The 21,047-nt window shown below is 35.9% G+C and overlaps 3 protein-coding genes and 2 long non-coding RNA genes across 8 annotated transcripts; 3 read left to right on the plus strand and 2 right to left on the minus strand.

Moving 5' to 3' along the window:
• Window positions 1-255: 255 nt before the first annotated feature.
• On the minus strand, window positions 256-5,157 carry LOC116300802 (TNF receptor-associated factor 3). The gene is made up of 5 exons (XM_031709756.2): window positions 4,459-5,157; window positions 3,777-3,939; window positions 3,217-3,381; window positions 2,891-3,043; window positions 256-2,255 (listed from the first exon to the last, which is right to left on the minus strand). Exons 1-5 carry the CDS (start codon window positions 4,632-4,634, stop codon window positions 1,233-1,235), a joined length of 1,680 nt encoding a protein of 559 aa, XP_031565616.2. The 5' UTR covers window positions 4,635-5,157; the 3' UTR covers window positions 256-1,232.
• A 1,952-nt stretch (window positions 5,158-7,109) lies between these two features.
• LOC148908333 (uncharacterized) lies at window positions 7,110-7,780 on the plus strand. Its single transcript, XR_016120673.1, has 2 exons — window positions 7,110-7,462; window positions 7,575-7,780. It is a non-coding gene; the product is annotated as an uncharacterized LOC148908333 (long non-coding RNA).
• A 556-nt stretch (window positions 7,781-8,336) lies between these two features.
• Window positions 8,337-9,120, plus strand: LOC148908334 (uncharacterized). Its single transcript, XR_016120669.1, has 3 exons — window positions 8,337-8,477; window positions 8,772-8,847; window positions 8,980-9,120. It is a non-coding gene; the product is annotated as an uncharacterized LOC148908334 (long non-coding RNA).
• Window positions 9,121-9,955: 835 nt separating this feature from the next.
• LOC148908335 (uncharacterized) lies at window positions 9,956-11,334 on the minus strand. The gene is made up of 3 exons (XM_089034970.1): window positions 11,042-11,334; window positions 10,681-10,935; window positions 9,956-10,408 (listed from the first exon to the last, which is right to left on the minus strand). The coding sequence occupies exons 1-3, from the start codon at window positions 11,332-11,334 to the stop codon at window positions 10,198-10,200; spliced, it is 759 nt and encodes a 252-aa protein (XP_088891096.1). The 3' UTR covers window positions 9,956-10,197.
• Window positions 11,335-13,176: 1,842 nt separating this feature from the next.
• Window positions 13,177-17,421, plus strand: LOC148908336 (uncharacterized). Of its 4 annotated transcripts, XM_089034961.1 has the most exons (11): window positions 13,177-13,337; window positions 13,436-13,642; window positions 13,810-14,055; window positions 14,499-14,575; window positions 14,763-14,965; window positions 15,212-15,328; window positions 15,404-15,604; window positions 15,777-15,932; window positions 16,163-16,346; window positions 16,435-16,775; window positions 17,286-17,421. In XM_089034961.1, exons 1-10 carry the CDS (start codon window positions 13,177-13,179, stop codon window positions 16,746-16,748), a joined length of 1,866 nt encoding a protein of 621 aa, XP_088891087.1. In that variant the 3' UTR covers window positions 16,749-16,775; window positions 17,286-17,421. The 4 variants fall into 4 exon arrangements, with proteins under 4 accessions (XP_088891087.1, XP_088891090.1, XP_088891089.1 ...); XM_089034964.1 differs by lacking the exon at window positions 15,404-15,604; XM_089034963.1 differs by lacking the exon at window positions 15,212-15,328.
• The last annotated feature ends 3,626 nt before the right edge of the window (window positions 17,422-21,047 follow it).

Below are 21,047 nucleotides of genomic sequence, written 5' to 3' on the forward strand. Positions count from 1 at the left end.
ATAAACGAGACAACTAATCCGTGCGCAAATATCAAAAAGTATTTCATAAAGCACTATAAAACTTCCGCTTGCTCTAATGAGCACCAAGAGTTTGTTTTTGTTTTTATGTTGCTATGGTAAGTTGTTGGTTGCTATGGAAATGTAAAGACAAAATCGAAACAGTTGTTGATAAAAACTGGTGAACTTAAACGACAGCACACCGCTACCTTACTGGCTATCTCGCAGGCGTCCAGAGATGAATGCTCTTTGATAATCTTGCAGCAAGGAAAGTTTATTTATACAATATAAATTACTGTTAATATACATCTCAAATACATATACACATATCTCCTATCGGCCCGATAAACCCACATGTGTCCTTGAAGTCTCGGTAGCTCAGTGGTTAGAGCATGGCACCGGAATCGCCAGGGCACGGGTCCAAACTTTGAGCGATGACCTGCACTGGCAAACCATCTTGGTAAGTGTGTATTGAATTTTGAACGAGAAAACACTCAGTCCCCCACAATTCCAATCGGTCTCAGATTTCTCATTTTAGATATACAACCGACAACGTTTTTTGAAATAGGTGTATACTTCATATATATTCTCATACACATATACGTGTCAAAATTAGTTATTTATGAATTGAAATAATAAGCCGTATGGATATGAATAAATAAATAGCCTAATATATATCTATATCATCATGAGGGCCATAACAATAATAATATATTATTCTAATATATATTTAGTGTAATTATAGTTTAATAATTATATATTATTCTAATAAATATATAGTATAATTATAGTTTAATGATTATCTATTATTTTTGTAAAAATCTGTACGCTTTACTACTATCATCTTTCATGTACTACTTTTTCGTGCTGACGAGGCCCAATACAGGCCGAGACAGCTGTCCACGGTTTCTAGTTGAGCTGGCTCATTTTTACGCGACTTGAAGTTGTGAAAGGCCCATTGGCCCTCTTCTTCAGTCGTTTCATATAAGGCTCGTAATTTACCTATTACGCATGCCCTTATACGATTTCCGAGCCCATCCCACACGGCTTACCGCCTCATCTCTTATGTGCTATTTTGTTAATTACTTTGAGTACCCTATCTAATTTTGTAAATTTATATTAAGTGATCTCCCTAGATGAGCTCGCATGAGAGCTCTTGGAGACAATTTATATGTTTAAATAAAAAAACTATATATATAATTAAATTTTTATGACTAAGATGTCTAAGATTGAACTCATAGTTCTCTTAAGCCAGTTCTGTCTACAGTTATCTTGATATACAGAGTGCCTTCAACAACATATCCTCTACTAATCAGATCCTTTTGGCTTACAAACTGTGGCGTTCCCGAAGCGATGTTCATCGCGCTCTTGGGCCTTTGAAAGCTCGAACTTTTCGGATCAGGACGAAATGAATCCGTTACATCCTGCAAGTTATTTGGATCAATAAGTCTGAAAGTAACTTTTTGACCAAACGGCCATTGTAAAAGAGCGTCAAATTCCCCCTTCATCACAACGAAAAACAAAGAAACGTGAGTGTCTTTGCCAATACCATCCCCACAGGGGTAGAGACGTCCACATACTTTGTACCCATAGCGCCCTACATAGAAAGGAGGGCTGTATATCGAGGTAGTTTTTCCTATCCTTGCTTCTCTTACTCTCGTGGGCCATTCATCTATTTTCCATATGTATGTCCCATCATATGACGTTGCTTCAAGCATTTGTAGTCTAATGTCATGTTGATTGATCCTAGCTTCACTCAGAGCGCAAATATGCTCATTCCTCTCGAGCCGTCTGCCGCTGCTCATCGAGTTCTTAGCAAGATAGCTAGTACCCAGTCCAGACGTCTCTCGATCTTGAATCAATTGTCCTTCAAGATCTGATATTCGTTTTCCTTGACTCTCTAAGAGCGAGATAATCTCCCCAATTTGAGACTCTATTACGGTATCCGAGCCTCTTTCATGTTGAATATTATCTAGGATTTCTTTTATTCTTACCAGTTCTTCTTTTTGTTTCGTGATGTTCTTTTCTAGGATCCCCATCTTTGTCCCCTGGGTCTGCAGGTCTTGTTTGGTATATGCTAAGGCTTCTCTGCTTTCTATCATTTGTGATTCAAGATATTCTTTCTCAGACTCCATCTTCTTGATTTTATCATTCAATTGCTGCATATTTTCAGAATATTCCTTCTGCTGGTCGCCTAGTATTTGAATGTGTTGTGTTATTGCTGTAGACTCGTGTTCTTCGACATCTCCTCGCGATCCCTTTAGGAATAACAAACAAAATAAAGGTTAGTAACTAAACGAAAGAGTAATTTAGATGGAGAACATGAACTGAACCGATTGATGATATTTGTAACTATATGAAGCGTAATGTCATCAAAAATTAAATATTTCTCAGTTGTTTAAAGTTTCATTATTGTTGCTGGGGAATCGGAAATTTTAGTATTTTGAAAAGCAGAAGAGCTTTTTTATCGATAAATTTCTTCGTCCCCCCTCCCCCCCACCCACCATACTTTTGCTACCGTTTCTTTGCTACTATAGCGAAAGGAAAAATTGCGTGAGTAAAACCTTTTTTGCACTTTTTTAAAAGTAGAATCCGGCAAACCCTTTGGTTGAGGGGGGGGGGGGGGGGGGGGGGCAGGTAAAATCTTTAATGACAAAAAAATTCGTAAGAACTTTTCTTTAAGTCCCCCAAAGAATAAACTATCCCCCTGGGCAATCTCTCGTACCTTCTTCTAAAAATTTTGCATCCCCCCCAATTTTCTGAAATTTTTTTTCGAAACCCCCTAAATTTCACCTGCCCCCAATCTGCCATACATTATGAAAGCAGCCTAATGTGCATGTTTTCTTTCTTATTTTCATGGATATCTCCAGAAGGAGAGACATTTTATACTCACTTTGAAATGACAGCCACCTTGTTCCAATGCGCAGGCCACCGGTGCATTGAGGCATTGTTTTGTAACGTGTTCCTCAAGATCTCCTCGTGCAATCATTGCACCACATCCATTGGTACACTTGACCTCAACCTTTGGACATTTTTCATTGTGCAGCTGTCAAGAAAGAATATATATTTTTTAATTTTTAAAAATAACAGCATTATAATGGACACCAGAACTCTGATCTGGGAGCAAGGGGTAGGTCAAGGTGGGGCCAGGTGGTGTGACTAGTCACCTCCTTTGGAATATCAAAAAAATATAGACAAATACTTGAAAGTTCATCTTACCTTTTCATTGCTATGAATCACGTTTGCACCACAGTTCTTGCACATGATCAGTCTAAAGTTGCACGTGTTTTTCACGTGATCATCCAGATGTCTTCTTTCTATTTTTTCATTACAGCCAGGATTGGGACATTGCTTGAGTGAATATTCGCACTTCTCCTCATGCTTCTGTATTATAAAAACAATACTTAAATCAGAACTAATAGCATTAACGAGAGGGGTCTCTCTCCGTCCCTATAGCAGGAAAATAAGACATTTCCAGACAGCGAGTCCCCTTGCTATTACAAAGTAAATATTTCTGCATTAAATTTGTTTTTTTAGCATCATCACATCCGCGGGAAGAATTATTCTCGTAAATTCTTGTTTATCTCTATTTAAAATTATTCCCTCATACCCTTAACGACTTCCGGTATTAAAGTCCTTAGTCTAGATACCCCAGCAATGTATCATCGGTGAGATAACCTCGAAGTCGCACTGTCACACTGTCTCTCGCTGGCACAAGCTTATAACACGTCACGTCAATATAAGGTTTCCCCAATTATGATTTTAAAAGAATTACAAACCTCTAAATCGTGTAGTTGACCAAGCCATCTGCAGCCTTTTTCATAGTTGTAGCAGTAACAATCTAGGTTCAGAATATCTCTCTCACAGTATCGATCGCGGAATACATTTTCAGATGTTAGTTCATTCCCATCGACTGGACAACTTGCAGCTCCTGAAGAATCCCTGAAAAACGGAAAATGTTTGATTCTTGTGAGCAACATGTAGATACTGAAGCTAAAAATATCCGGCTCTTAAGTGTTTTTACCATCTCTTTCGAAAGTTATATTACCTGTTGTTAGGGAAAATTCAGACATCCGAAGGGGGAAAACCCCTCATTCATAGGAAAGTTTCATGCGTTAAAGCGTTGACTGATACGGTCTGAATGACAGCGTTACATGTATGTAAATAAGTTGTGAAATAATGAGCGTCATACCGAGGTGTCACGTACTATAATTCCAGAACCAACTCGATCGAACTTGGTTCAACTTAACTTCAGTGAAGTAGATATTGAAAAAAATAAATCTTGGATATTATTAAGCAGACGTTTTTTTAACAGTTTAGGTTTTATTGAGATATGAAATTTTCTAACTGTAAGATTAATTCAACTGTTAGTTCTGATCGTGTCTCGATGTTTCATCAGTTCTCCCGAATTTCTGGGTTGCCGTGAATATTTATATTACTAAACAAAGTTTTCATACTTACTTTACCAGTTGTTCATAGCAGTCCTGACAGAATCGGTGTCCACAACTAGATTGCTTGGGTTTATTAAGAAGATCTTCGCAGATTTCACACTTCAAGGAAGAACTGATGGACTTGGGAAAATTGAGTTTACGAGAACGTTTGTAGGGCAAGATTACTTGTGCAGCCACCATCGTCATTAAATCGTCAATAAAAAGTATAAAATGAAGATAAAACTTTACCAAAAATAAAAACTCAGAAGGAATTTAGCTCTACAAATGTTTCCAAACTGAACTGACCGAAATGCTGACACAAAAATTATATGAATTAGAATGCGACTCATAAGTTTATACTCTTTGGCATGATTCAGTAGTACGTCAATTCTATTTTTAGTAACACAGGAACACCAAACTACTATAAATATATTCCCGTCACGATTTTCTCTTTATTCTGAATGTCACACAGGAAGACCAAACTACTATAAATATATTCCCGTCATGATTTTCTCTTTATTCTGAATGTTGAGTAAAAATACTATAAATCAGTGATAAAACAAACCACAGTTTCCCTCGACTCTCGTATCTTTTTATTTGTCGTATTTTAAAGATCCCTCAACTAGACAAAATCGAGAACATAGCCAAGTTCCGAGTTAGGATCTTTCGAAGAATGATATTGAAAATAAAAGATTCTCAAAGATTTAGAAAGTAAAATAATATCATATAGCATTGTATGAAAAATTCGAACTTAAGAATCATTTTCGATCTTCAGTTTCATTTTAATAGTTTTTTTTAAACGAAAAAAAAAAAAAAAAAATACCCTGACGAACTGCATGCATTCAGCTGGGGAATCCCCTACTAGTACTATAGAAATTAGGGGAAAATTTCAGGCGTGTCTCGTTCGTTGTCAAAACAGAGTACTTTCCGTATTCGTTGAATTGTGTCCTTTAGGAGCATTGTTTAAGTTTTAATGAACAGATAGAAAACTCCCCTTGCTTGTGCTATGTTGAGTTATACAAGCACTTGGGAAATTGCGTGAGTCCTCGAGAAGTGCTAGGAGAAGCACGAGCACGTAACTAAGATATAACCGACCCTTAATTCATGAAGAGATAATAAAAGACATAAGAAACAAACAGAACATCGCGCGCGCAGCTGACGTCATTTCCTCACGATCTATGTCGAGTTATATACGGAATGGTAATTGACCAATTAGAGCGCGCGTTATATCTTATTTATTTTATAATCTACTCTGAACGGGACGCTCTTGGAGAGAGCAATGTGTTGCGTAATGTGCGGGTAGCTCGAGCTTATCAAGTCGCTTTTCTGTTCTATTCCTATTCTATGTGTATTTCAGGACTTCGGAACACTTATTTAAGAAACTTGTCACTAAATTAGCAGGGGGTGGGGGGTTGGAAACATGGGGAGGGTCCTAACTTTTTAAGAGGCTGTCTCTGTAAGAACCTCATAACCATTTTGGGTGAAAAAAAAGATTTTTTTCAAACTTTGTGTGTGAGTTTGCCCTTTCAAGGTTATTTCCAAAACACATTTTGTTTCGTGTCTCGGCGCTTTTTTGCAAAGTTTCAGGGGGGTCCCCTTGGGGGCCAAATTAGTGATTTTGACTACTTTTCATTCATGAAATTTGGGCGATGTTTAAAAATTCGTTAATCCATAACAAATGATCACAATACTAAATCCTTCCATGTTATAGTAGATATGTATCTTATGCAAAGATAAGTAGCCTTAAAGTTAAATATGAACTTATTTATATCTAGATATTTTAATTTTACCGACCATCGATAATCGATTTTGGCCAGTTGGCTAAAATATGGCTTAGGAAAAAAAATCAAAACTCAAAAGTTAGACTTCGTAGGACTATAATATTTGAGTACTGAAGAGAGAAAAGGTAGTTCTTACAGAAATTAAAATAATATTTTGCGGCCAGCAGGTTTTGAGAAGTGAACTGGTGGACAAACTTTTAGTATTTTTGAGATTTAATGTATTACGTCAAAAAGGTGAAAATAGTTTTGAATGCGATTTATCTTTAAATGTATATAAATTCACTGTTTAAACTGATCTAATATATTTTAAAAACATATTTTAACCTCACAAATTGTAAAATATGGTTTTAGAAAACAGTATTGAAATCGAAAGACTGATATCACAACATGCCTTAACTGTAAGGTAAAATGTCGTATACTGTCATAAAATAAAACGACAAGTTCACTCGAAATAAATAACTGTAAATTATTTGCACGATGCACAAACATCAATCGATGAACAAATCACAATGATTATTTGTTCATATTTTGCCTACAACCAAAAAGAAATCCAAATAATCTAGACAAAAAACATACCTTTGAAAACGAGTAATCATCTGCAGTTCGATACAACTGTCATATTGATACATTTAGGCCCAGAAGTATCCACTTTTCGTCTTCAATTCCGTCCTCAATGAAGTCTTTGAATATAGTAACATACTAAAACATTATTCTTGTAACTTTATCGAAGATATTAGCTTAAAAAAACTGCCTCGTTATTTTCCTAAGTTCATCTTGGAGTTACTCTTTTCTAGTAATCTAGTAGTGAAAGCCGCTGACCAGCAAAATTGATCCAGCTGTCACACGTGGACCACAGGAAGCCCATTCTTTGTTGATTTATTGTGGCTACTGCCTCCTAGACACGGCTGTTTCGTTGTGGACATTAGGTTTCAGGCCACTACTCGGCCAATCCATGTTGCTATGCACGTCTTTCGCTAGCAACCAAAATGGCGCCGAATTTAAAATTGTTCGCCATGAGAAAAAAACCTTTATTTTTTCACTAAACACAAACTATTTTTGAAAGCAAATATATTTCAGAGGTACCTGCAAGCCTTCTTTCTCGATTTTGTATTTTGAAATTTTGTTTTAACGAAAAAATATCATTTTCAAATCTTTGTAACTACGAAGTACGATCGTAGTCGTCCTTTTAAAGACAATAAATTAAGTGATTTTTGAAGTCTAATGGGAGCTTAATGGAAGTTTTTACAGGACCAGGTAAGCAACAATTCTTACCTATACTTCTTTTACTTTGTGTTTCTTTTCGAATTATTTAATGTCCATTTTTTTTTCATCTTATATTTGGTATCGTAAATATGTGGATTCACAGGTTCGCAGAAGTACCATCACGAAAACCTGCAGCGTTGTTGTCGTATTTGTGGGGAGTATAGCGGAAGCAAAGTAAAACAATATTTCAGAGAATGCCATAAGTTCGCAGAGAAAATTTTAGTTACGTTCGGTGTGGACGTCGAAAATGATATTTCAGACATTTATCCGACTAAAATGTGCAATAAATGTTACATTAAGTGTTTCAAACGGGAAGTACATCACAACTTGAAAGTCTCCAAAGATGTATTTATATTTAAGTGGTTTCCTCATCAAGATAACTCATGTGATATCTGCAAAGTATTTAAAGTGTATATCAGGTCTAGAATTTTTTTACGGTTTTGGCATCTCTAGATGATATGAATAAATATTCCAAAAAAAATTTTTCGATTTCGAATTTTTTTCACCTCGAAATCAGCCTTCAAAGTTAGATTTCTGGCGACGCCCAGTCGTGTTGGCCGTGTTTTGGGAGACGCTAATGGACTGGCACTAGTTTTTCTGTGACGTAAATTCGGTGACACAGTTTAGATCGGCCTTTCGAAGTATTGTAAATATGCCTAGTAGGTGCGTGGTTGGAGGGTGTTCAAATATAACGAAGAAAGGCATAAAACTTCATACGATCCCTTATTTTAATGATGACCGACCAATAGCAAAGGCTAGAAGGAAAAGATGGGTCGATTTTGTGTTGAAAAGACGAGCAAAATGGACGCCTACGGCGACTTCGGCAATATGCTCGGAGCATTTTTCTCCAGAGGACTACAGTCAGCGTTACTCTTTCGGAGAAGACGACAGAAAGCTGGCACACTTAGTAAGGGATGAGACCGGAATTGTGTCATACCCAAAACTTTACCCAGTTCCATCGACTAGTTCAGCTGAAGCCAACAATTCTCAAAGAAATCGCCGAAAGGTAAGTCGTCGATTGATAATAAAAAAATGTCACACATATTGGACTATATGCCCCAACTGTAGCACTATCGTTTGTTTACTATATAGATTTTTCTAATATTATAATCATAGTATTATTCTCATATAAAAGCTATCAAGAAATAAGACATAAATGCATGACTAAATATTTGCATTCTTGCAAAAACTTGAATTGCAATATGCAAAATAAAGAAACAAATGAAATCAAACCAAGATATTCGAATAATAAGAATAATAATTTGTTATAATCATTCTCTTTGTTTTCTTTCCTTCCAAGACAAATACTTGCTGTAAGCCACTTCAACTACAATATCATTAGAGAGACAAAAAAGAAGCCAGATGGATCAGACCAAGTGAGATTTATTTATCCGAAGTTTAAAAATGGGGAGGCTACTGTAAGAGATGTGAGAATAAAACCAGATTATGGTAAGAATTATGGTCAAAAAATACTTGTATACATGTTATTGTTTATCTTTTATCAATAGGGTATGTGGAAGAGATATACATCACTTTTCTCGAAGCATTGCAGAAAGAAGACATGTTAAGAGAGGCACAGAAAGAATTAAAAGAAATGACCCCACCATCAATGAACACGATGCTGGTAAAAGAAAGTAAAACTGTGGCTTTGGAAAAAAAGGAAAAAAGAAAGAGTATGGTTGTAGACAATGTACCACCCACAACACCATGCGAGTAGGATGTTATTTCCCATTGATGTTTCTAAGTTTGAAGAGTGCCATCATCATACCTGTGAAATTTGCTTAGCTGAATAGCACTGAATAGTGCTAACCAAACAAAAGAAAACAAATGAATTTGTGCTAATTATTACTACTATTTAGATTTTGTACTATTTCACTGGTTATACTGACTGCACTCTGTTTCAGTGTTCAAATATCACCAAGTCCTTATTCAGTGCTTTCACTATAGATCTTTCTTCATAATTAGACTGTTGTGTCTAAGTCATGAAGGTTTATTTCTAATATGTTGAATAATCTAACAGTCATAACATAATAGAAGTATAATATAAACTAACAATTTTGTCATCAACTATTCACTTCATGCTAATTTGTGCATTACTTTTATCAGTATCACAGGTACTTGAACAAGAAGCCAAAGCTGCCGAAATTAAGAAAACAAAGAAGATTGGAGAAGGCAGGATAGAGAAATCAATCCCTCATTGCACTCATTGCAAGAATCCCATGAAAGGACACAAGAATGTGAAAGACTGCCCTAAAAACCAGAAAAGCAGTTAATACTCTCTTGCTTTTAGAGTGAAGTTACTAAACCCGTGAAATAGAAATTACTTGTTAAGGTGTAATAGTCAAATAGACACAAAAGAAAACAATGGCATTAGAGTCTCAGTGCTAAGGTGTATTAGTCTACTATCCATTTCACTGGTTTAGTGACTTCACTCTTATATTAATATGTAGAAATGTATCATTTTGTAATACTTTTTACAATTAATTATTTTATAATTTTTTATTATAGTTGTAAGTGCAATACAAAGTGACAAATACAAAACAACCCTCATAAAGGCAATTTGAGTCATTTCTATTAGACCCATGATACAAAGTTGTATAATTAGTGAGGAGAGTCGAAGTAAAACAAAAGAAAACAGTGAATATCTACTACTATGTAGTGCAATTTTTTTCATGCTTCGAGTAAAATCACTCTAATGCAATGTTCTGTTTATAATATAATATGTATCACTCGTTATCTTCGTATCCACAAAAATCGGTGCTAGGAAACTGTTTTCTTATCGAGTGGTATGCACAAGCAGGCAGTGGGATTCTCTTGGATCCTCCTCCTTGATAACCATGACAAGCACAAGCAGGCAGTGGGATTCTCTTGGATCCTCCTCCTTGATAACCATGAACCAATTGGGTGAATTCCCTGTAAGCTGTTGCACGGAGAAGCCTAAAATATGAAATGATAATTTGTTAGTATATAAACTTATCAAACAAACAAGAATATATTCTTGAAATAAACAACTGTCAGTTACAATTGCTATTTACATCATTATCATGGAAATAAGTAATACTTTAAAACGGCATGGTATGACTTGTAAAGCACGTGAACAGTAAAAGATATAAGAAAATAAGGAAGAAAACATTAGTCATAGTTATCTTACTTGTTCTGGGCCCATGTAATTAAAACTAAGCTTAGAAGAAAAAAAAGGATTTACTCACTCTTCTTCACTGCCAGTTTGTCTATACTTATATCCGTCGATAGTGCGGTACTTGGCACATGATGAACGTAGGGACCAGCGATTTAAACAAACAGGCTCAAACCCTGGATGTAAGGTCACACAAATGGGAGGTACTTCCAATTCTTCGAGCACTTCGGAAGACTTCAGTGACTCGAGACAACCCTCTATTTCGTGACAGCAATTACACTCTTGAGGTTTTTGAAGTAAGTCTTTCTTGCAATGACCGCATCTACACCTAAAAGAGGAAACGTTTAGATTTGCGAGTTAGTAAAAAAATCAAAACGAAACTAAATATTTTGCAAAAAGAGTGAGCTTGTAGCTAGATCTTGATAGTTACGTACCAAGCGCTATTCGGCGTGACGCCATCAAATCTTTCTTCAAGCTTTTCATTTCTCTTCTCGATCTTTGAAATTTCTTCGTTATATTCACTGAGCCAGTCCGCATCAGCAAGTGGTTCTGAAGAATATGGTCCTACCAATTCGTGAGATTCAGACCTGGGGTAGCTATCATCTGACTCGTGTGTTTCAGCATGTTGATGGCATTCGTCCTCTATTTCTCCATCCTCTTCCTCTGAATATATACTTGAAATCTCGCTTTCAGAGCTGCAATCACTCCCGTAATAGTTCGTAGCCATCTTGTGAAATTATATATTGAAATTTATGTTTTTTGAAGGAATGAAAGTCACTAACGGGTCAATGTTTACAATACTTTGTCTACTCGTATCCTTGACAATCGCTTTTCTCGGTTCTCGAATTTACGTCACTAGTTACCAGTCTCCTAAAACACGGCCAACACGACTGGGCGTCGCCAGAAATCTAACTTTGAAGGCTGATTTCGAGGTGAAAAAAATTCGAAATCGAAAAATTTTTTTTGGAATATTTATTCATATCATCTAGAGATGCCAAAACCGTAAAAAAATTCTAGACCTGATATACACTTTAAGACATTTCAGAATGGAGGAAGAAAAAGAAAAAATATGAAATCAAGGGGACGCCCGGCCAAGAAAAAACAAATTACTAAAACCTCTTTCGACTCTTTAGAAGAAATAACAAACGCTATACCGAAGGAAATAATTCCCGTTGCCACTACTAGTAAAATGCCAGCTCTTGAGCGATTTGTCTTACCACCAGAAGAACTTGTCTGTTCCGTCTGTAAAGAAGTTCTCGACAGGCCTTTAGAATGCCCTTGTGAACATCACTTCTGCTATGAATGTATAGCCGAATGGATATATAACACTGGAAACTCCTCAAGTTGCCCCCTTTGTAAAAACCCTGTCAGTGTTGAGACCCTTTCTAAAGTTCCCCGTTTAGTTTTAAACCTTTTGTGCTCCCTTCTGGTGTCTTGTTCTTCTTGTAAAACCCCTGTACGTCTTGACTGTCTTGAAAAACACGAGGAAAGCTGTACAAAGTACCTGGCTCAACCATGTAGTACCACGGTATCAGAAGTATTGAAAACCCCTTGTAGTGCTCCTCTATCATCTTCCGAGGAAATTCTGGCAACTCACTTGATGAAAAGAAAAATGAACAACTCTACTTCATCACAGATAATTTTAAAAACAGGGGGCACTGTAAGTACCTTAAACCTCCGGGGGTAATTACTCCCACATAATAAAGGGCTGAGAGGATTGAGGTTGAGATCATAAGTCATTCCCTATTTTAGGGCTCAAAAAGGAAAACCTGTGGGTTTTCTCATGATTTTTGTTGTATATGATTTATCTCCTGTTTCAAAGTGGTATTTTTAGGGCTAAAATTAAACCAGGACCACGCCCTAACTGTAAAGTATCTTTTAGGGTTTAAATTTATTTTTTTAATGATCATCCTGCCCTTTTTACATGGGAGTACCCCCAGCTTACATCTTCCTCATTTGGGCATAATGTTGTTCCCATTACAAAGTTCTTTGCTACTTATTTTATTAATAATGACTGAAAAAATATGGCATCAGAATATGATTTTAAAAATAATCGAGGCCAAATTAGAAAGCCCAGTTCAATAGAGGGCAGGTCATATATGCGTAAAAGAATAACTAGCTACGTAGTGCTTAAAAATATCAGTTATCTGCTACTTAATAACTAAGGATTCACTCATGCATGAACCAAAGAAAGGCACTTAAGAGGTATTTGCTTCAGTTCTCAATGTTCTACTCCAGTAATATCCAATAGCAATTAGACAATACGCCTTTGGTTTTGTTTCACTAATCTCACACCCTAGAAAAATAACTATCCTATTTACATGTTCAATATTGTGCAATGATGTCTAACTTGGATGACAAAATCCAAATTAATGCTCATATGAAAATATATCCACCATCAACATACCACAAATAATATATAACTCAATCCTGTTAACAGCCCCTTCAACTCTCAGTTGCCAAGCAAGCCCGTGTTGGCAGTTCTACTGCTAGCAAAAAAACTTTACAACGGAGAGCACTGGTGCTTTACAATGTTCGAAAAAACATCAGTGGTGGGTCTGACGAGGACATGAAGGCTCAACATATCCGTGATATTCAAATAATGAAAAGATCTCATAGAGAAGAGTTAATCAAGTTGTCTGGAGTGAAGCTGTCAGTGCCACCAGGACAGGGGTTGGCCATTAAAACTGAGCTTGGGATTCCCTGGAATAAAATGCGGCACATTAGAAGGTTTGAATATCCTACATGTATGAAACTAATTTTTCTTAGGTATAACATGTTGGCTAAAACTTTTCAATTAATCCTGACTATTCTTGAAACTCTTTTAGGTGGTTAGACAGCTGGGGTGTCCAAATGGCTAGTGAGAAGGAGCAAAGAGTGTTATCGAAAAAACAAAAAATTAAGGATGTTTACTGTGAGGGAATGCCATTTCTTTTTACCAAATCAGGTGGGGGGACGGAGATACGGATGACTGAGTGTGCTATGATTCAAAATTTACATGGCCTTGTTCTTGGTTATCTTGAAGAGCACAGCAAGTAAGTTGTTGTACTATAATATTATTGATAGGTAGTCAAAAGGAAAATAAACACATTGACTATGGCAACTAATTTTAACACCAAAAAGTCAATGTACTAGCCACAAGTTAAAACACATTTTGTAAATATAGTTAATGTACCTCTTCAAAACATTTTTTGCAACCTAGACACAACAGCCTGACCTGGCATGATGGGCTAGTGCCAAGTGATGAAATCTGGGTAAAAGTAGGAGGTGACAAAGGAGGAGGAAGTGTTAAGATGGGCTTTGAACTGGCTAATGTTGCTAGCCCAAATTCCATCAAAAATACAGTGGTTTTTTCAATGTTTGAAGCTCCAGACTCTATTCACAATCTTGAAATTGCTTTGAAACAGTACCAGGATGATGTGACCAGTTTACAGCAAGAGACATGGAGGTAAATAAGCCCTATGTATTTGCTATATGGGTATGGTAATTGAGCTTCTTGTCTTTGATACACATTTAACTTTATATATACATTTATATGTTTAATTTTAAATTGTCTTGAATAGGGACTATTGTCCTGGCAAGGATCATAATTTTTCACTTTAGTGTGTCTTAGATAGGGTAATAAATTTTGACCTAAAGGTATAGAATTTCTGCTTGAGTCTCAATCTGTCTTGAATAGGGCATGGAGTTCTAAGATATCACTGCGTCTTAGATAGGGTGAGGGTTATTGGGGCTCCGATCCCCTATCATGACCCAGTCCATGTACCAACCCCCCCCTCCTCCCCCGTTAATAAGTTCTCTTTTCTGCTAGTAAATAAATTAAGAAAATGTTGTGCGTATCTTTGACCAATTTATAATTTTACAATGAAAATCAATTTTTTGGCTTTACAGAGACTTGTCCTTTAAATTGTTTTTTTATGGAGATTACGCTTTCCTATGCACAGTCTTTGGAATATCTGGTGCCAGTGGTGAGTATAAAATTAGGGAAAATCAATTATTACCAGTTGTACATTACTTACCATAATGCAAGTGCCAAAAAAGGAAACCAATGAAGAATTTCCAGTAGTTACATGAATAGGCAATCTATATATAAAAGTATAAATTAGCATTTGATTATTGTTAACAATGTAAAACACATGCATTATAATATTGTAGGCAAATACTGTTGTTTGTGGTGTTTGATAACTCAAACTGAAATGCAAGAGTCACTTGATGAGAGAGGAAAGAAACCAAGCAGAACTATAGAAACTCTGAAAGAGGACAACAAATGGTTCATAGAGGCAGGGTCAAATATCAAGAAGGCTAAAATGTTTAACAATGCAATCCGACCACCTCTATTTGATATCCCAATCGAACAGGTAGGCAGACTAATTTTAAAACAGTTTCCATAGCAACTAATAGCAAAAATTCAAATATAAAATTATATGAAGTTTTGAACACTGTTGTTTGTAATGAAAATAGGTATTTAACCTAAATAGATGAGGAGAAAAACTAATGCTAAGGTTTAAATACTGCACCAGCAGAGATAAAGAACAACCAATCCATATGAGCACTCGAAAAACAATTAATTTTAATCAATGGGATTTGATGAATGTCTTTTTAAGGTTTGCTTGCCTGGACTTCATATCAGCATTGGAATTTTTAATAGACTCTATGACCTACTTGTGCAAGAACTTCATACTTTAGACATCCACATTGCAAATGAAATTAGAGATGGAGAGGTGAGATTCAACAATCATTCATCAAAATTAATTTCATGGTAAAACACTCATCCAGTTTAATGCAAAACAATACAGATTGGAAATCATGAATTCCAAAACTATATTGAAGGAATCAAAGTCCATCAAAATTTAAAAAACCAAGAGTCCAACCTTTTGGAAGAAGCACAAGAGTTGGAATCAATGGCATCCTATAATGCAATGCGATTCAACAATGAAGAACAGGTGGAATTTCTGTTAGACAGGGCAGATAGCCTACGCAGTCAAGCTAATGACTTAGTGAGTAGATAAAATTATCTGTAATATGAGGCCAACATGGTATTCTCTCATACTGTACTTTGAAAACTTCAATGTAAAACAAAACTCTTATTATTTCAATCCATAGTATACTACTGATATTCTTTTAATTAGAGGTGAATTTGCATAAATCATATTGTGAAACACATTTCAGACACTACGTATGGCCTCGGTCTCTGTTCCAGTACTACCCAATGAGGATGGTCCCTGTGTGCAAGAACTAGCAAGAGTACTCAAGAAAATAGGGGCTGAAAGACAAGCCTACCATGGAGGTAGTTTCAATGGAAATCACACAAATAAATGTCTGAAGGTAATTAACAGTAATAAAAAGTAATAAAAATCAACTCATAAAAAATTATAATTTGATCTAGAAATGGCCTGGATGAAAATTACTCTGTGTAAATCTAGTGGCCCTATCAAATTGTGTAGTTTATTGTTAGTTTAGAAAAAAAAACAGCTAAAATCTGAACCAGTAAAATTGAAACTAAATTCAGAATGACAGTATTAAGAAAATACACTAACTCAAACTCTTAATTTTAGGTTACTAGTATAGATCAACTGAAACAAATACCTATCCTGGTATGCAGTCAATTGCTGAAAAAAGATGTGATAGAAGCTGAACTAATTTCTGACAAGTTCGGACAAGTTCTTCAAACCTTTGGCAAAGTACACAGAACTCTAAATAGCTCACGAAAGCTTGAAGAAAATGAAATAGCTGAGTTAGGTAATTATATCTTAAACTTGAACTTATATGTTGGAATAAAAATAAGATGTAAAAAATTCATTCATAAATTTAATTTATGTTTTTACAGAACAAAATGTGTCATTGTTCATGAAGCTGTATAGAGCATTTTTTCCGCATGCATCAGTCCTACCCAAAATGCATTTTTTGGAAGATCATGCCCTTGAATGGGTAAGAAGATTCAACACAGGTCTTGGACTGCTTGGGGAACAAGGTGCAGAATCCATTCATCACGAATTTAATGAACTTTCCAGAACATATTCATGCATTAGGAACAAAGAAGAAAAGCTGAAATGTATGATAGAAGAGCATAACAGAAGATGCAACCCTGTTAATCGAGATCTAATTCCAGAAATCAAAAGAAGAAAGAAAAAAGAAGAATGAAACTTGGCAATGCTTCACTTTAGAAATGTGAGTAAGCTTATCAATTAAGTGGCACGCATATAGACACTAGTAGACACTACTGTAGATGACTTTTTTATAAATAGAGTCATGAAAATTTAATTAGAAAATCATATTGCCACCAATCCAAAAAATCTCAAATAATCGTTTTTTTGTCCGAAAACATAATTTGGGAAATGTGCAATGAACTACTTTGTTTATCTTATTTTACATACATGATGTAATACATCATCTGTAGATCACAAGCTTGGCATAATATTATCTACAATTTACAGCTGTATGAACAGCACTAAACTGCGTTAAAAATCAAGACCTCAATCGTTTACTGTATTCGAAGCTATTAAAAGGTGATTCAGAATTGATCGTAAGCTAAATAAGTTCAGTTTCACTGACCATATTAAAATTAAGCTTAAGCTTATTATTAGCTTCGAATTCAATACGCTTATTTAAAAAAATCGAAAATGTCTCGATAAAAAAATGGACATAAATAATATTTCTCATATTTAATTACATTGACAGCATATCTTTGCGTTTTGGACTCACCTGAGACTTGGAAAACTTCCATTCCTGAAGCAATTACGCTGAACATCTCAACCTTCTGAACCATGTGGACCATAACCGCCATTTTGCTCGTACGTTGTCCAGATTAAGAACTCAACGAAGTCAAGTTTTATTTAGGGAAAAATCTACTTCCAAACTTGGGAGCACTCAATTTTACAAGCATCCTACCAATCCTGCTAAATGACTTTGTTGTATTTAAAGATCTTGAGGGGAAAAATCATTTTTTTTAAGGATCTACGAACTTCCGACTCTCAAACCCTCGATGACAGAAACTACAGCCTCGATTCAAAACAGTTTGGCCGCGTTTTTCTGCACATTCCGAAGACTGAAACCTAATGTCCATTTTTTATTGAGTGGAAACAGCCGTGTAGAGAGGTGAAGCACGGCTGTTTCGTTGTGGACATTAGGTTTCAGGCCACTACTCGGCCAATCCATGTTGCTAAAAGTCTAATAAGCTTTAATGCTAAAACCCCGCGTGTAAGAATCTAAAAGTTAAGAACCTGTCAGGCTGAAATTTTCATTTTAAGCACCTTTCACGTAAGAACCATTCCAGGCTGAAACCTCAAAGTAGGTTCTTAATTTCCAAATTTATAAAGTCAATCTGTTTTATTTTCTTGTAAATAATGAAATACAGTAATCTGAATGGTATGATAGAGTGCTTACACGTGAGCACTGTGTCCATGAAATAAGATCTAAATAGTTACTACCTAACAGTTTTTATTTAGTACAGCTAGCATGAAAATGTGTGAAAAATTTAATGTATAAAATGCCACGCCCACTAATACAAATACTCTTTTTCTTACCAAAAATTTAAAGAACCCATGTAAGAACCTAGATAGCCTGATTTCAAGTTAAGCACCATTTATATAAGAACCTGTTCAGGCTGACTTGGAAAAATCTAGGTTCTGGCACGCGGGGTTTTACTGTAATGTTATTTTGCACGTTCTGTGAACTTGTCATAATTTCCAGGAATGTGAACGAACTCAACGTTAAAAACCTTGCCATTCTAAAACGTGCTTACAAAACTATTAACGCTATCTTTAGTTTTTAGAGAAGTAAACCCGCTGTTGCTGGTGCTGGCCTATTTCCGGCATTTCAGAAGTTTCATATGTAATGCATATGAAACTTTTGGAAGCCGGAGATAGGGCAGCACCAACGATTTTAATTCTCTAAAAAGTCACTAAAATTGTTACAAGATTTCTATAGAAGTTTTATTCAACAGCAACGTTTGTAAATTACAAATCTTTAAGTATAAATGACGATATACCTGCTCGCTATAACAGTCGAAACTGAAGATTTGATTCCATTTTTTATAGCTTAGTTATTCTTATCTAGATATTTGTCCACCTTTCTTAAAATAGCATCACTTTTACTCATCGTTTCCAAAGCCTTTTTAGCACATTTCCTTATGTGGAGCTTGGGTTTCTGCTGCATTATCAACCTTCCTCTTTTTAGATACCTTGTTCGTACCGGCAATACGTCATCTTTTTCATCAAACTCGCTCTCGCATGATGATGACGCAAGATACTCTCCTCTCCCTCTAATTTGAGCTAATTTGTCCTTCGCTGCTTGTCTTCGATGGGCACTGAATGCTCAGAAAATTCCGAAGTGCAAAACTCTAAACAGCCTGGACTAATTACAATACCGGTGTTACTTGCACAATTCGATTTTAATTATTCAAAAAATAGAAGTTTGACTGGTAGTCACTGTAAACTTGAGAAGCAGATTCAGGATATACGTGTCCTGCTTTTGCAAATACTAGCAATTTTGATACTTCTGTCTGCTTTCCAGCCTCCGTTTGACATACAAAACGTGCCGTTAAATAGAGTCTTCTTCCAGGCTTCCGTGGAAGTGGATTTGATGGCAGGGATGTGTTCTCTCTAATACAAAGACAGCCATGGTTGTTTTGGAGAAATACAGGTGAAACCCCACAGTCATTTCTGCAGCTAGTAGCAGATGTTTCTCCAGCTATATTCCGTTTAACAAGGGATGGATTACCACGTCAACGACTAGGACGCTCACAACTCAACATCACAAATAAAGTTCTACTAGCATTAATGTGGCTACGCAAATATCTGCATGTGGAAAGTCTAGCTCTGTGGTTCGATATCTACCCCATCAACTGTTGTGCGAATTATATACAGAGTCATACAGGAAATGTGGAGGTATTTCCAAAATCAAATTCGCTGGTTAAATGTAAATGAATGAGTCAACATCAGAGGAAATTGGCCAGAATTCCCAAACGAGATATACCGACCCATAACAGAGCCCTAGAGATCATTCTATAGTGGGCACCGTCACTACCACTGTTTCAACACCCAACTTATCATTGATAACCTTGAGATATGTTCAAGCCGGGTTTCTTGGTAGTACACACGATGCGACATCTTACAGGCTGATGACCCGCATTGGACCAGGACAGCCTCTGGCCCTATCACAAGGTGCAAAACTTCTAGCGGACAAGGTTTATCCACTCATTTGTATTTTCTTCAGATACAAACGTTGATGTTGAATAAAAAATATAAAGTCTTGTAACACTTGTTGAGTTTTTAATAGATTTAATACAGTTTTTAATACATTTTAAAATTAAAACTTCTTCACGTAGATTATTTCGGTATAATTTAGCTGCGAGTACGGTACGTAGATCATTAGCATATATCAGCAAACTCATTAGAATTTCTAACCACGGTTGTGGGAAAACGTTCTAATAGCACCACAGAAACCAAGATTGGGCTACCTGTGGCACGGCTCGCTTTAAAATCAAAATGCTTCATGTATTAAACGTAAATGCAGGCTAATATTTGCTCAAACCCTCTCTCATAATTGCTTTACATTTTATAATTTATCGATATTTTTTAATGAATCGCCATTTTTTTGAAGAAAGATTAAAGGAGAGTCATATACGCTTCGAACGGCAATGATCCAACCCTGGAATGTGCGTAGAAAATTATTTATTTTACTTCTTAAATAAAATAAAATCTTAAAATAATTATTGCTATGTTCCTCAGTCAAGTTCCTTTGTGAGTAGACTTTGAAGCCAAAACAGTTTATATAAATACATAAATATAGGTTATAAGACTGTATTGTCAAGTCAAGAGAATAACGAGTCATACTGAATGAAATATTTGTTTACTACTCATTGATCTTCCCTTGTTCGTGCAGAAAATACTGTTCGAGTAGATGAATCATGAATAGTTAACCAAAACAAGCTTTTGCCCATGAAGTTCATTGAGAAATTCTTAGAAATAATCGCTTCGAAATTCTCGGCGGTATCAGTTCTCGGCTTGAAATCCTTTTTTACGAAATTCATAAATAATATTTCTAGTTCGGCTGTCTTGAATTACGGCGGTCAACGAAATAGAGCATGCGTAGACTTAAACCTGTGCCACGTGATATGCTAGCTCCACCCTCTCTAAATCACTTGACAACATAGTGACATTGATTGACATCTGGTACATGATAATTGATTGGACTATAGACGGGAACCCTATAGCAGATACCCGCAAAGGTCTCTTGGGTAAGTTCCTGAAGACCCCCTGGGTAATTATTGCGCAACTTTGAAAAATACAAAAAAAAAAAAAAAAAACCACAGGTAAATACTTAGGTACCTGTGAAAAAAAAAAACAACAAAAAAACAACAAAATAAAACAAAGGCATTTTATAGCTGGTATACCACAGGTATCCCAGCAATAATTTTTTTGTGAGGTGCGGTGAAAAGGC

The sequence above is a fragment of the Actinia tenebrosa genome, unplaced genomic scaffold (genome assembly GCF_029948245.1).
Source record: "Actinia tenebrosa isolate PJP-AT-01 unplaced genomic scaffold, QUT_ActTen_1.0 PGA_scaffold3__52_contigs__length_22856419, whole genome shotgun sequence".
NCBI classification, from domain to species: domain Eukaryota; kingdom Metazoa; phylum Cnidaria; class Anthozoa; order Actiniaria; family Actiniidae; genus Actinia; species Actinia tenebrosa.

Bases quoted from the DNA above. Each gene is read 5' to 3' on its own strand.
- LOC116300802 (XM_031709756.2), bottom strand. From the start codon at position 4,634: ATGACGATGGTGGCTGCACAAGTAATCTTGCCCTACAAACGTTCTCGT. The intron at 3,940-4,458 runs GTAAGTATGAAA...TCCGTTTTTCAG, and splicing joins TGCTATGAACAACTGGTAAA to GGATTCTTCAGGAGCTGCAA. The intron at 3,044-3,216 runs GTAAGATGAACT...CTTTCTTGACAG, and splicing joins TGATTCATAGCAATGAAAAG to CTGCACAATGAAAAATGTCC.
- LOC148908335 (XM_089034970.1), bottom strand. From the start codon at position 11,334: ATGGCTACGAACTATTACGGGAGTGATTGCAGCTCTGAAAGCGAGATT. The intron at 10,936-11,041 runs GTACGTAACTAT...TTCCTCTTTTAG, and splicing joins GTCACGCCGAATAGCGCTTG to GTGTAGATGCGGTCATTGCA. The intron at 10,409-10,680 runs GTGAGTAAATCC...TTCATATTTTAG, and splicing joins CAAACTGGCAGTGAAGAAGA to GCTTCTCCGTGCAACAGCTT.
- LOC148908336 (XM_089034961.1), top strand. From the start codon at position 13,177: ATGAAGGCTCAACATATCCGTGATATTCAAATAATGAAAAGATCTCAT. The intron at 13,643-13,809 runs GTAAGTTGTTGT...TTTGCAACCTAG, and splicing joins TATCTTGAAGAGCACAGCAA to ACACAACAGCCTGACCTGGC. The intron at 14,056-14,498 runs GTAAATAAGCCC...TTGGCTTTACAG, and splicing joins TTACAGCAAGAGACATGGAG to AGACTTGTCCTTTAAATTGT.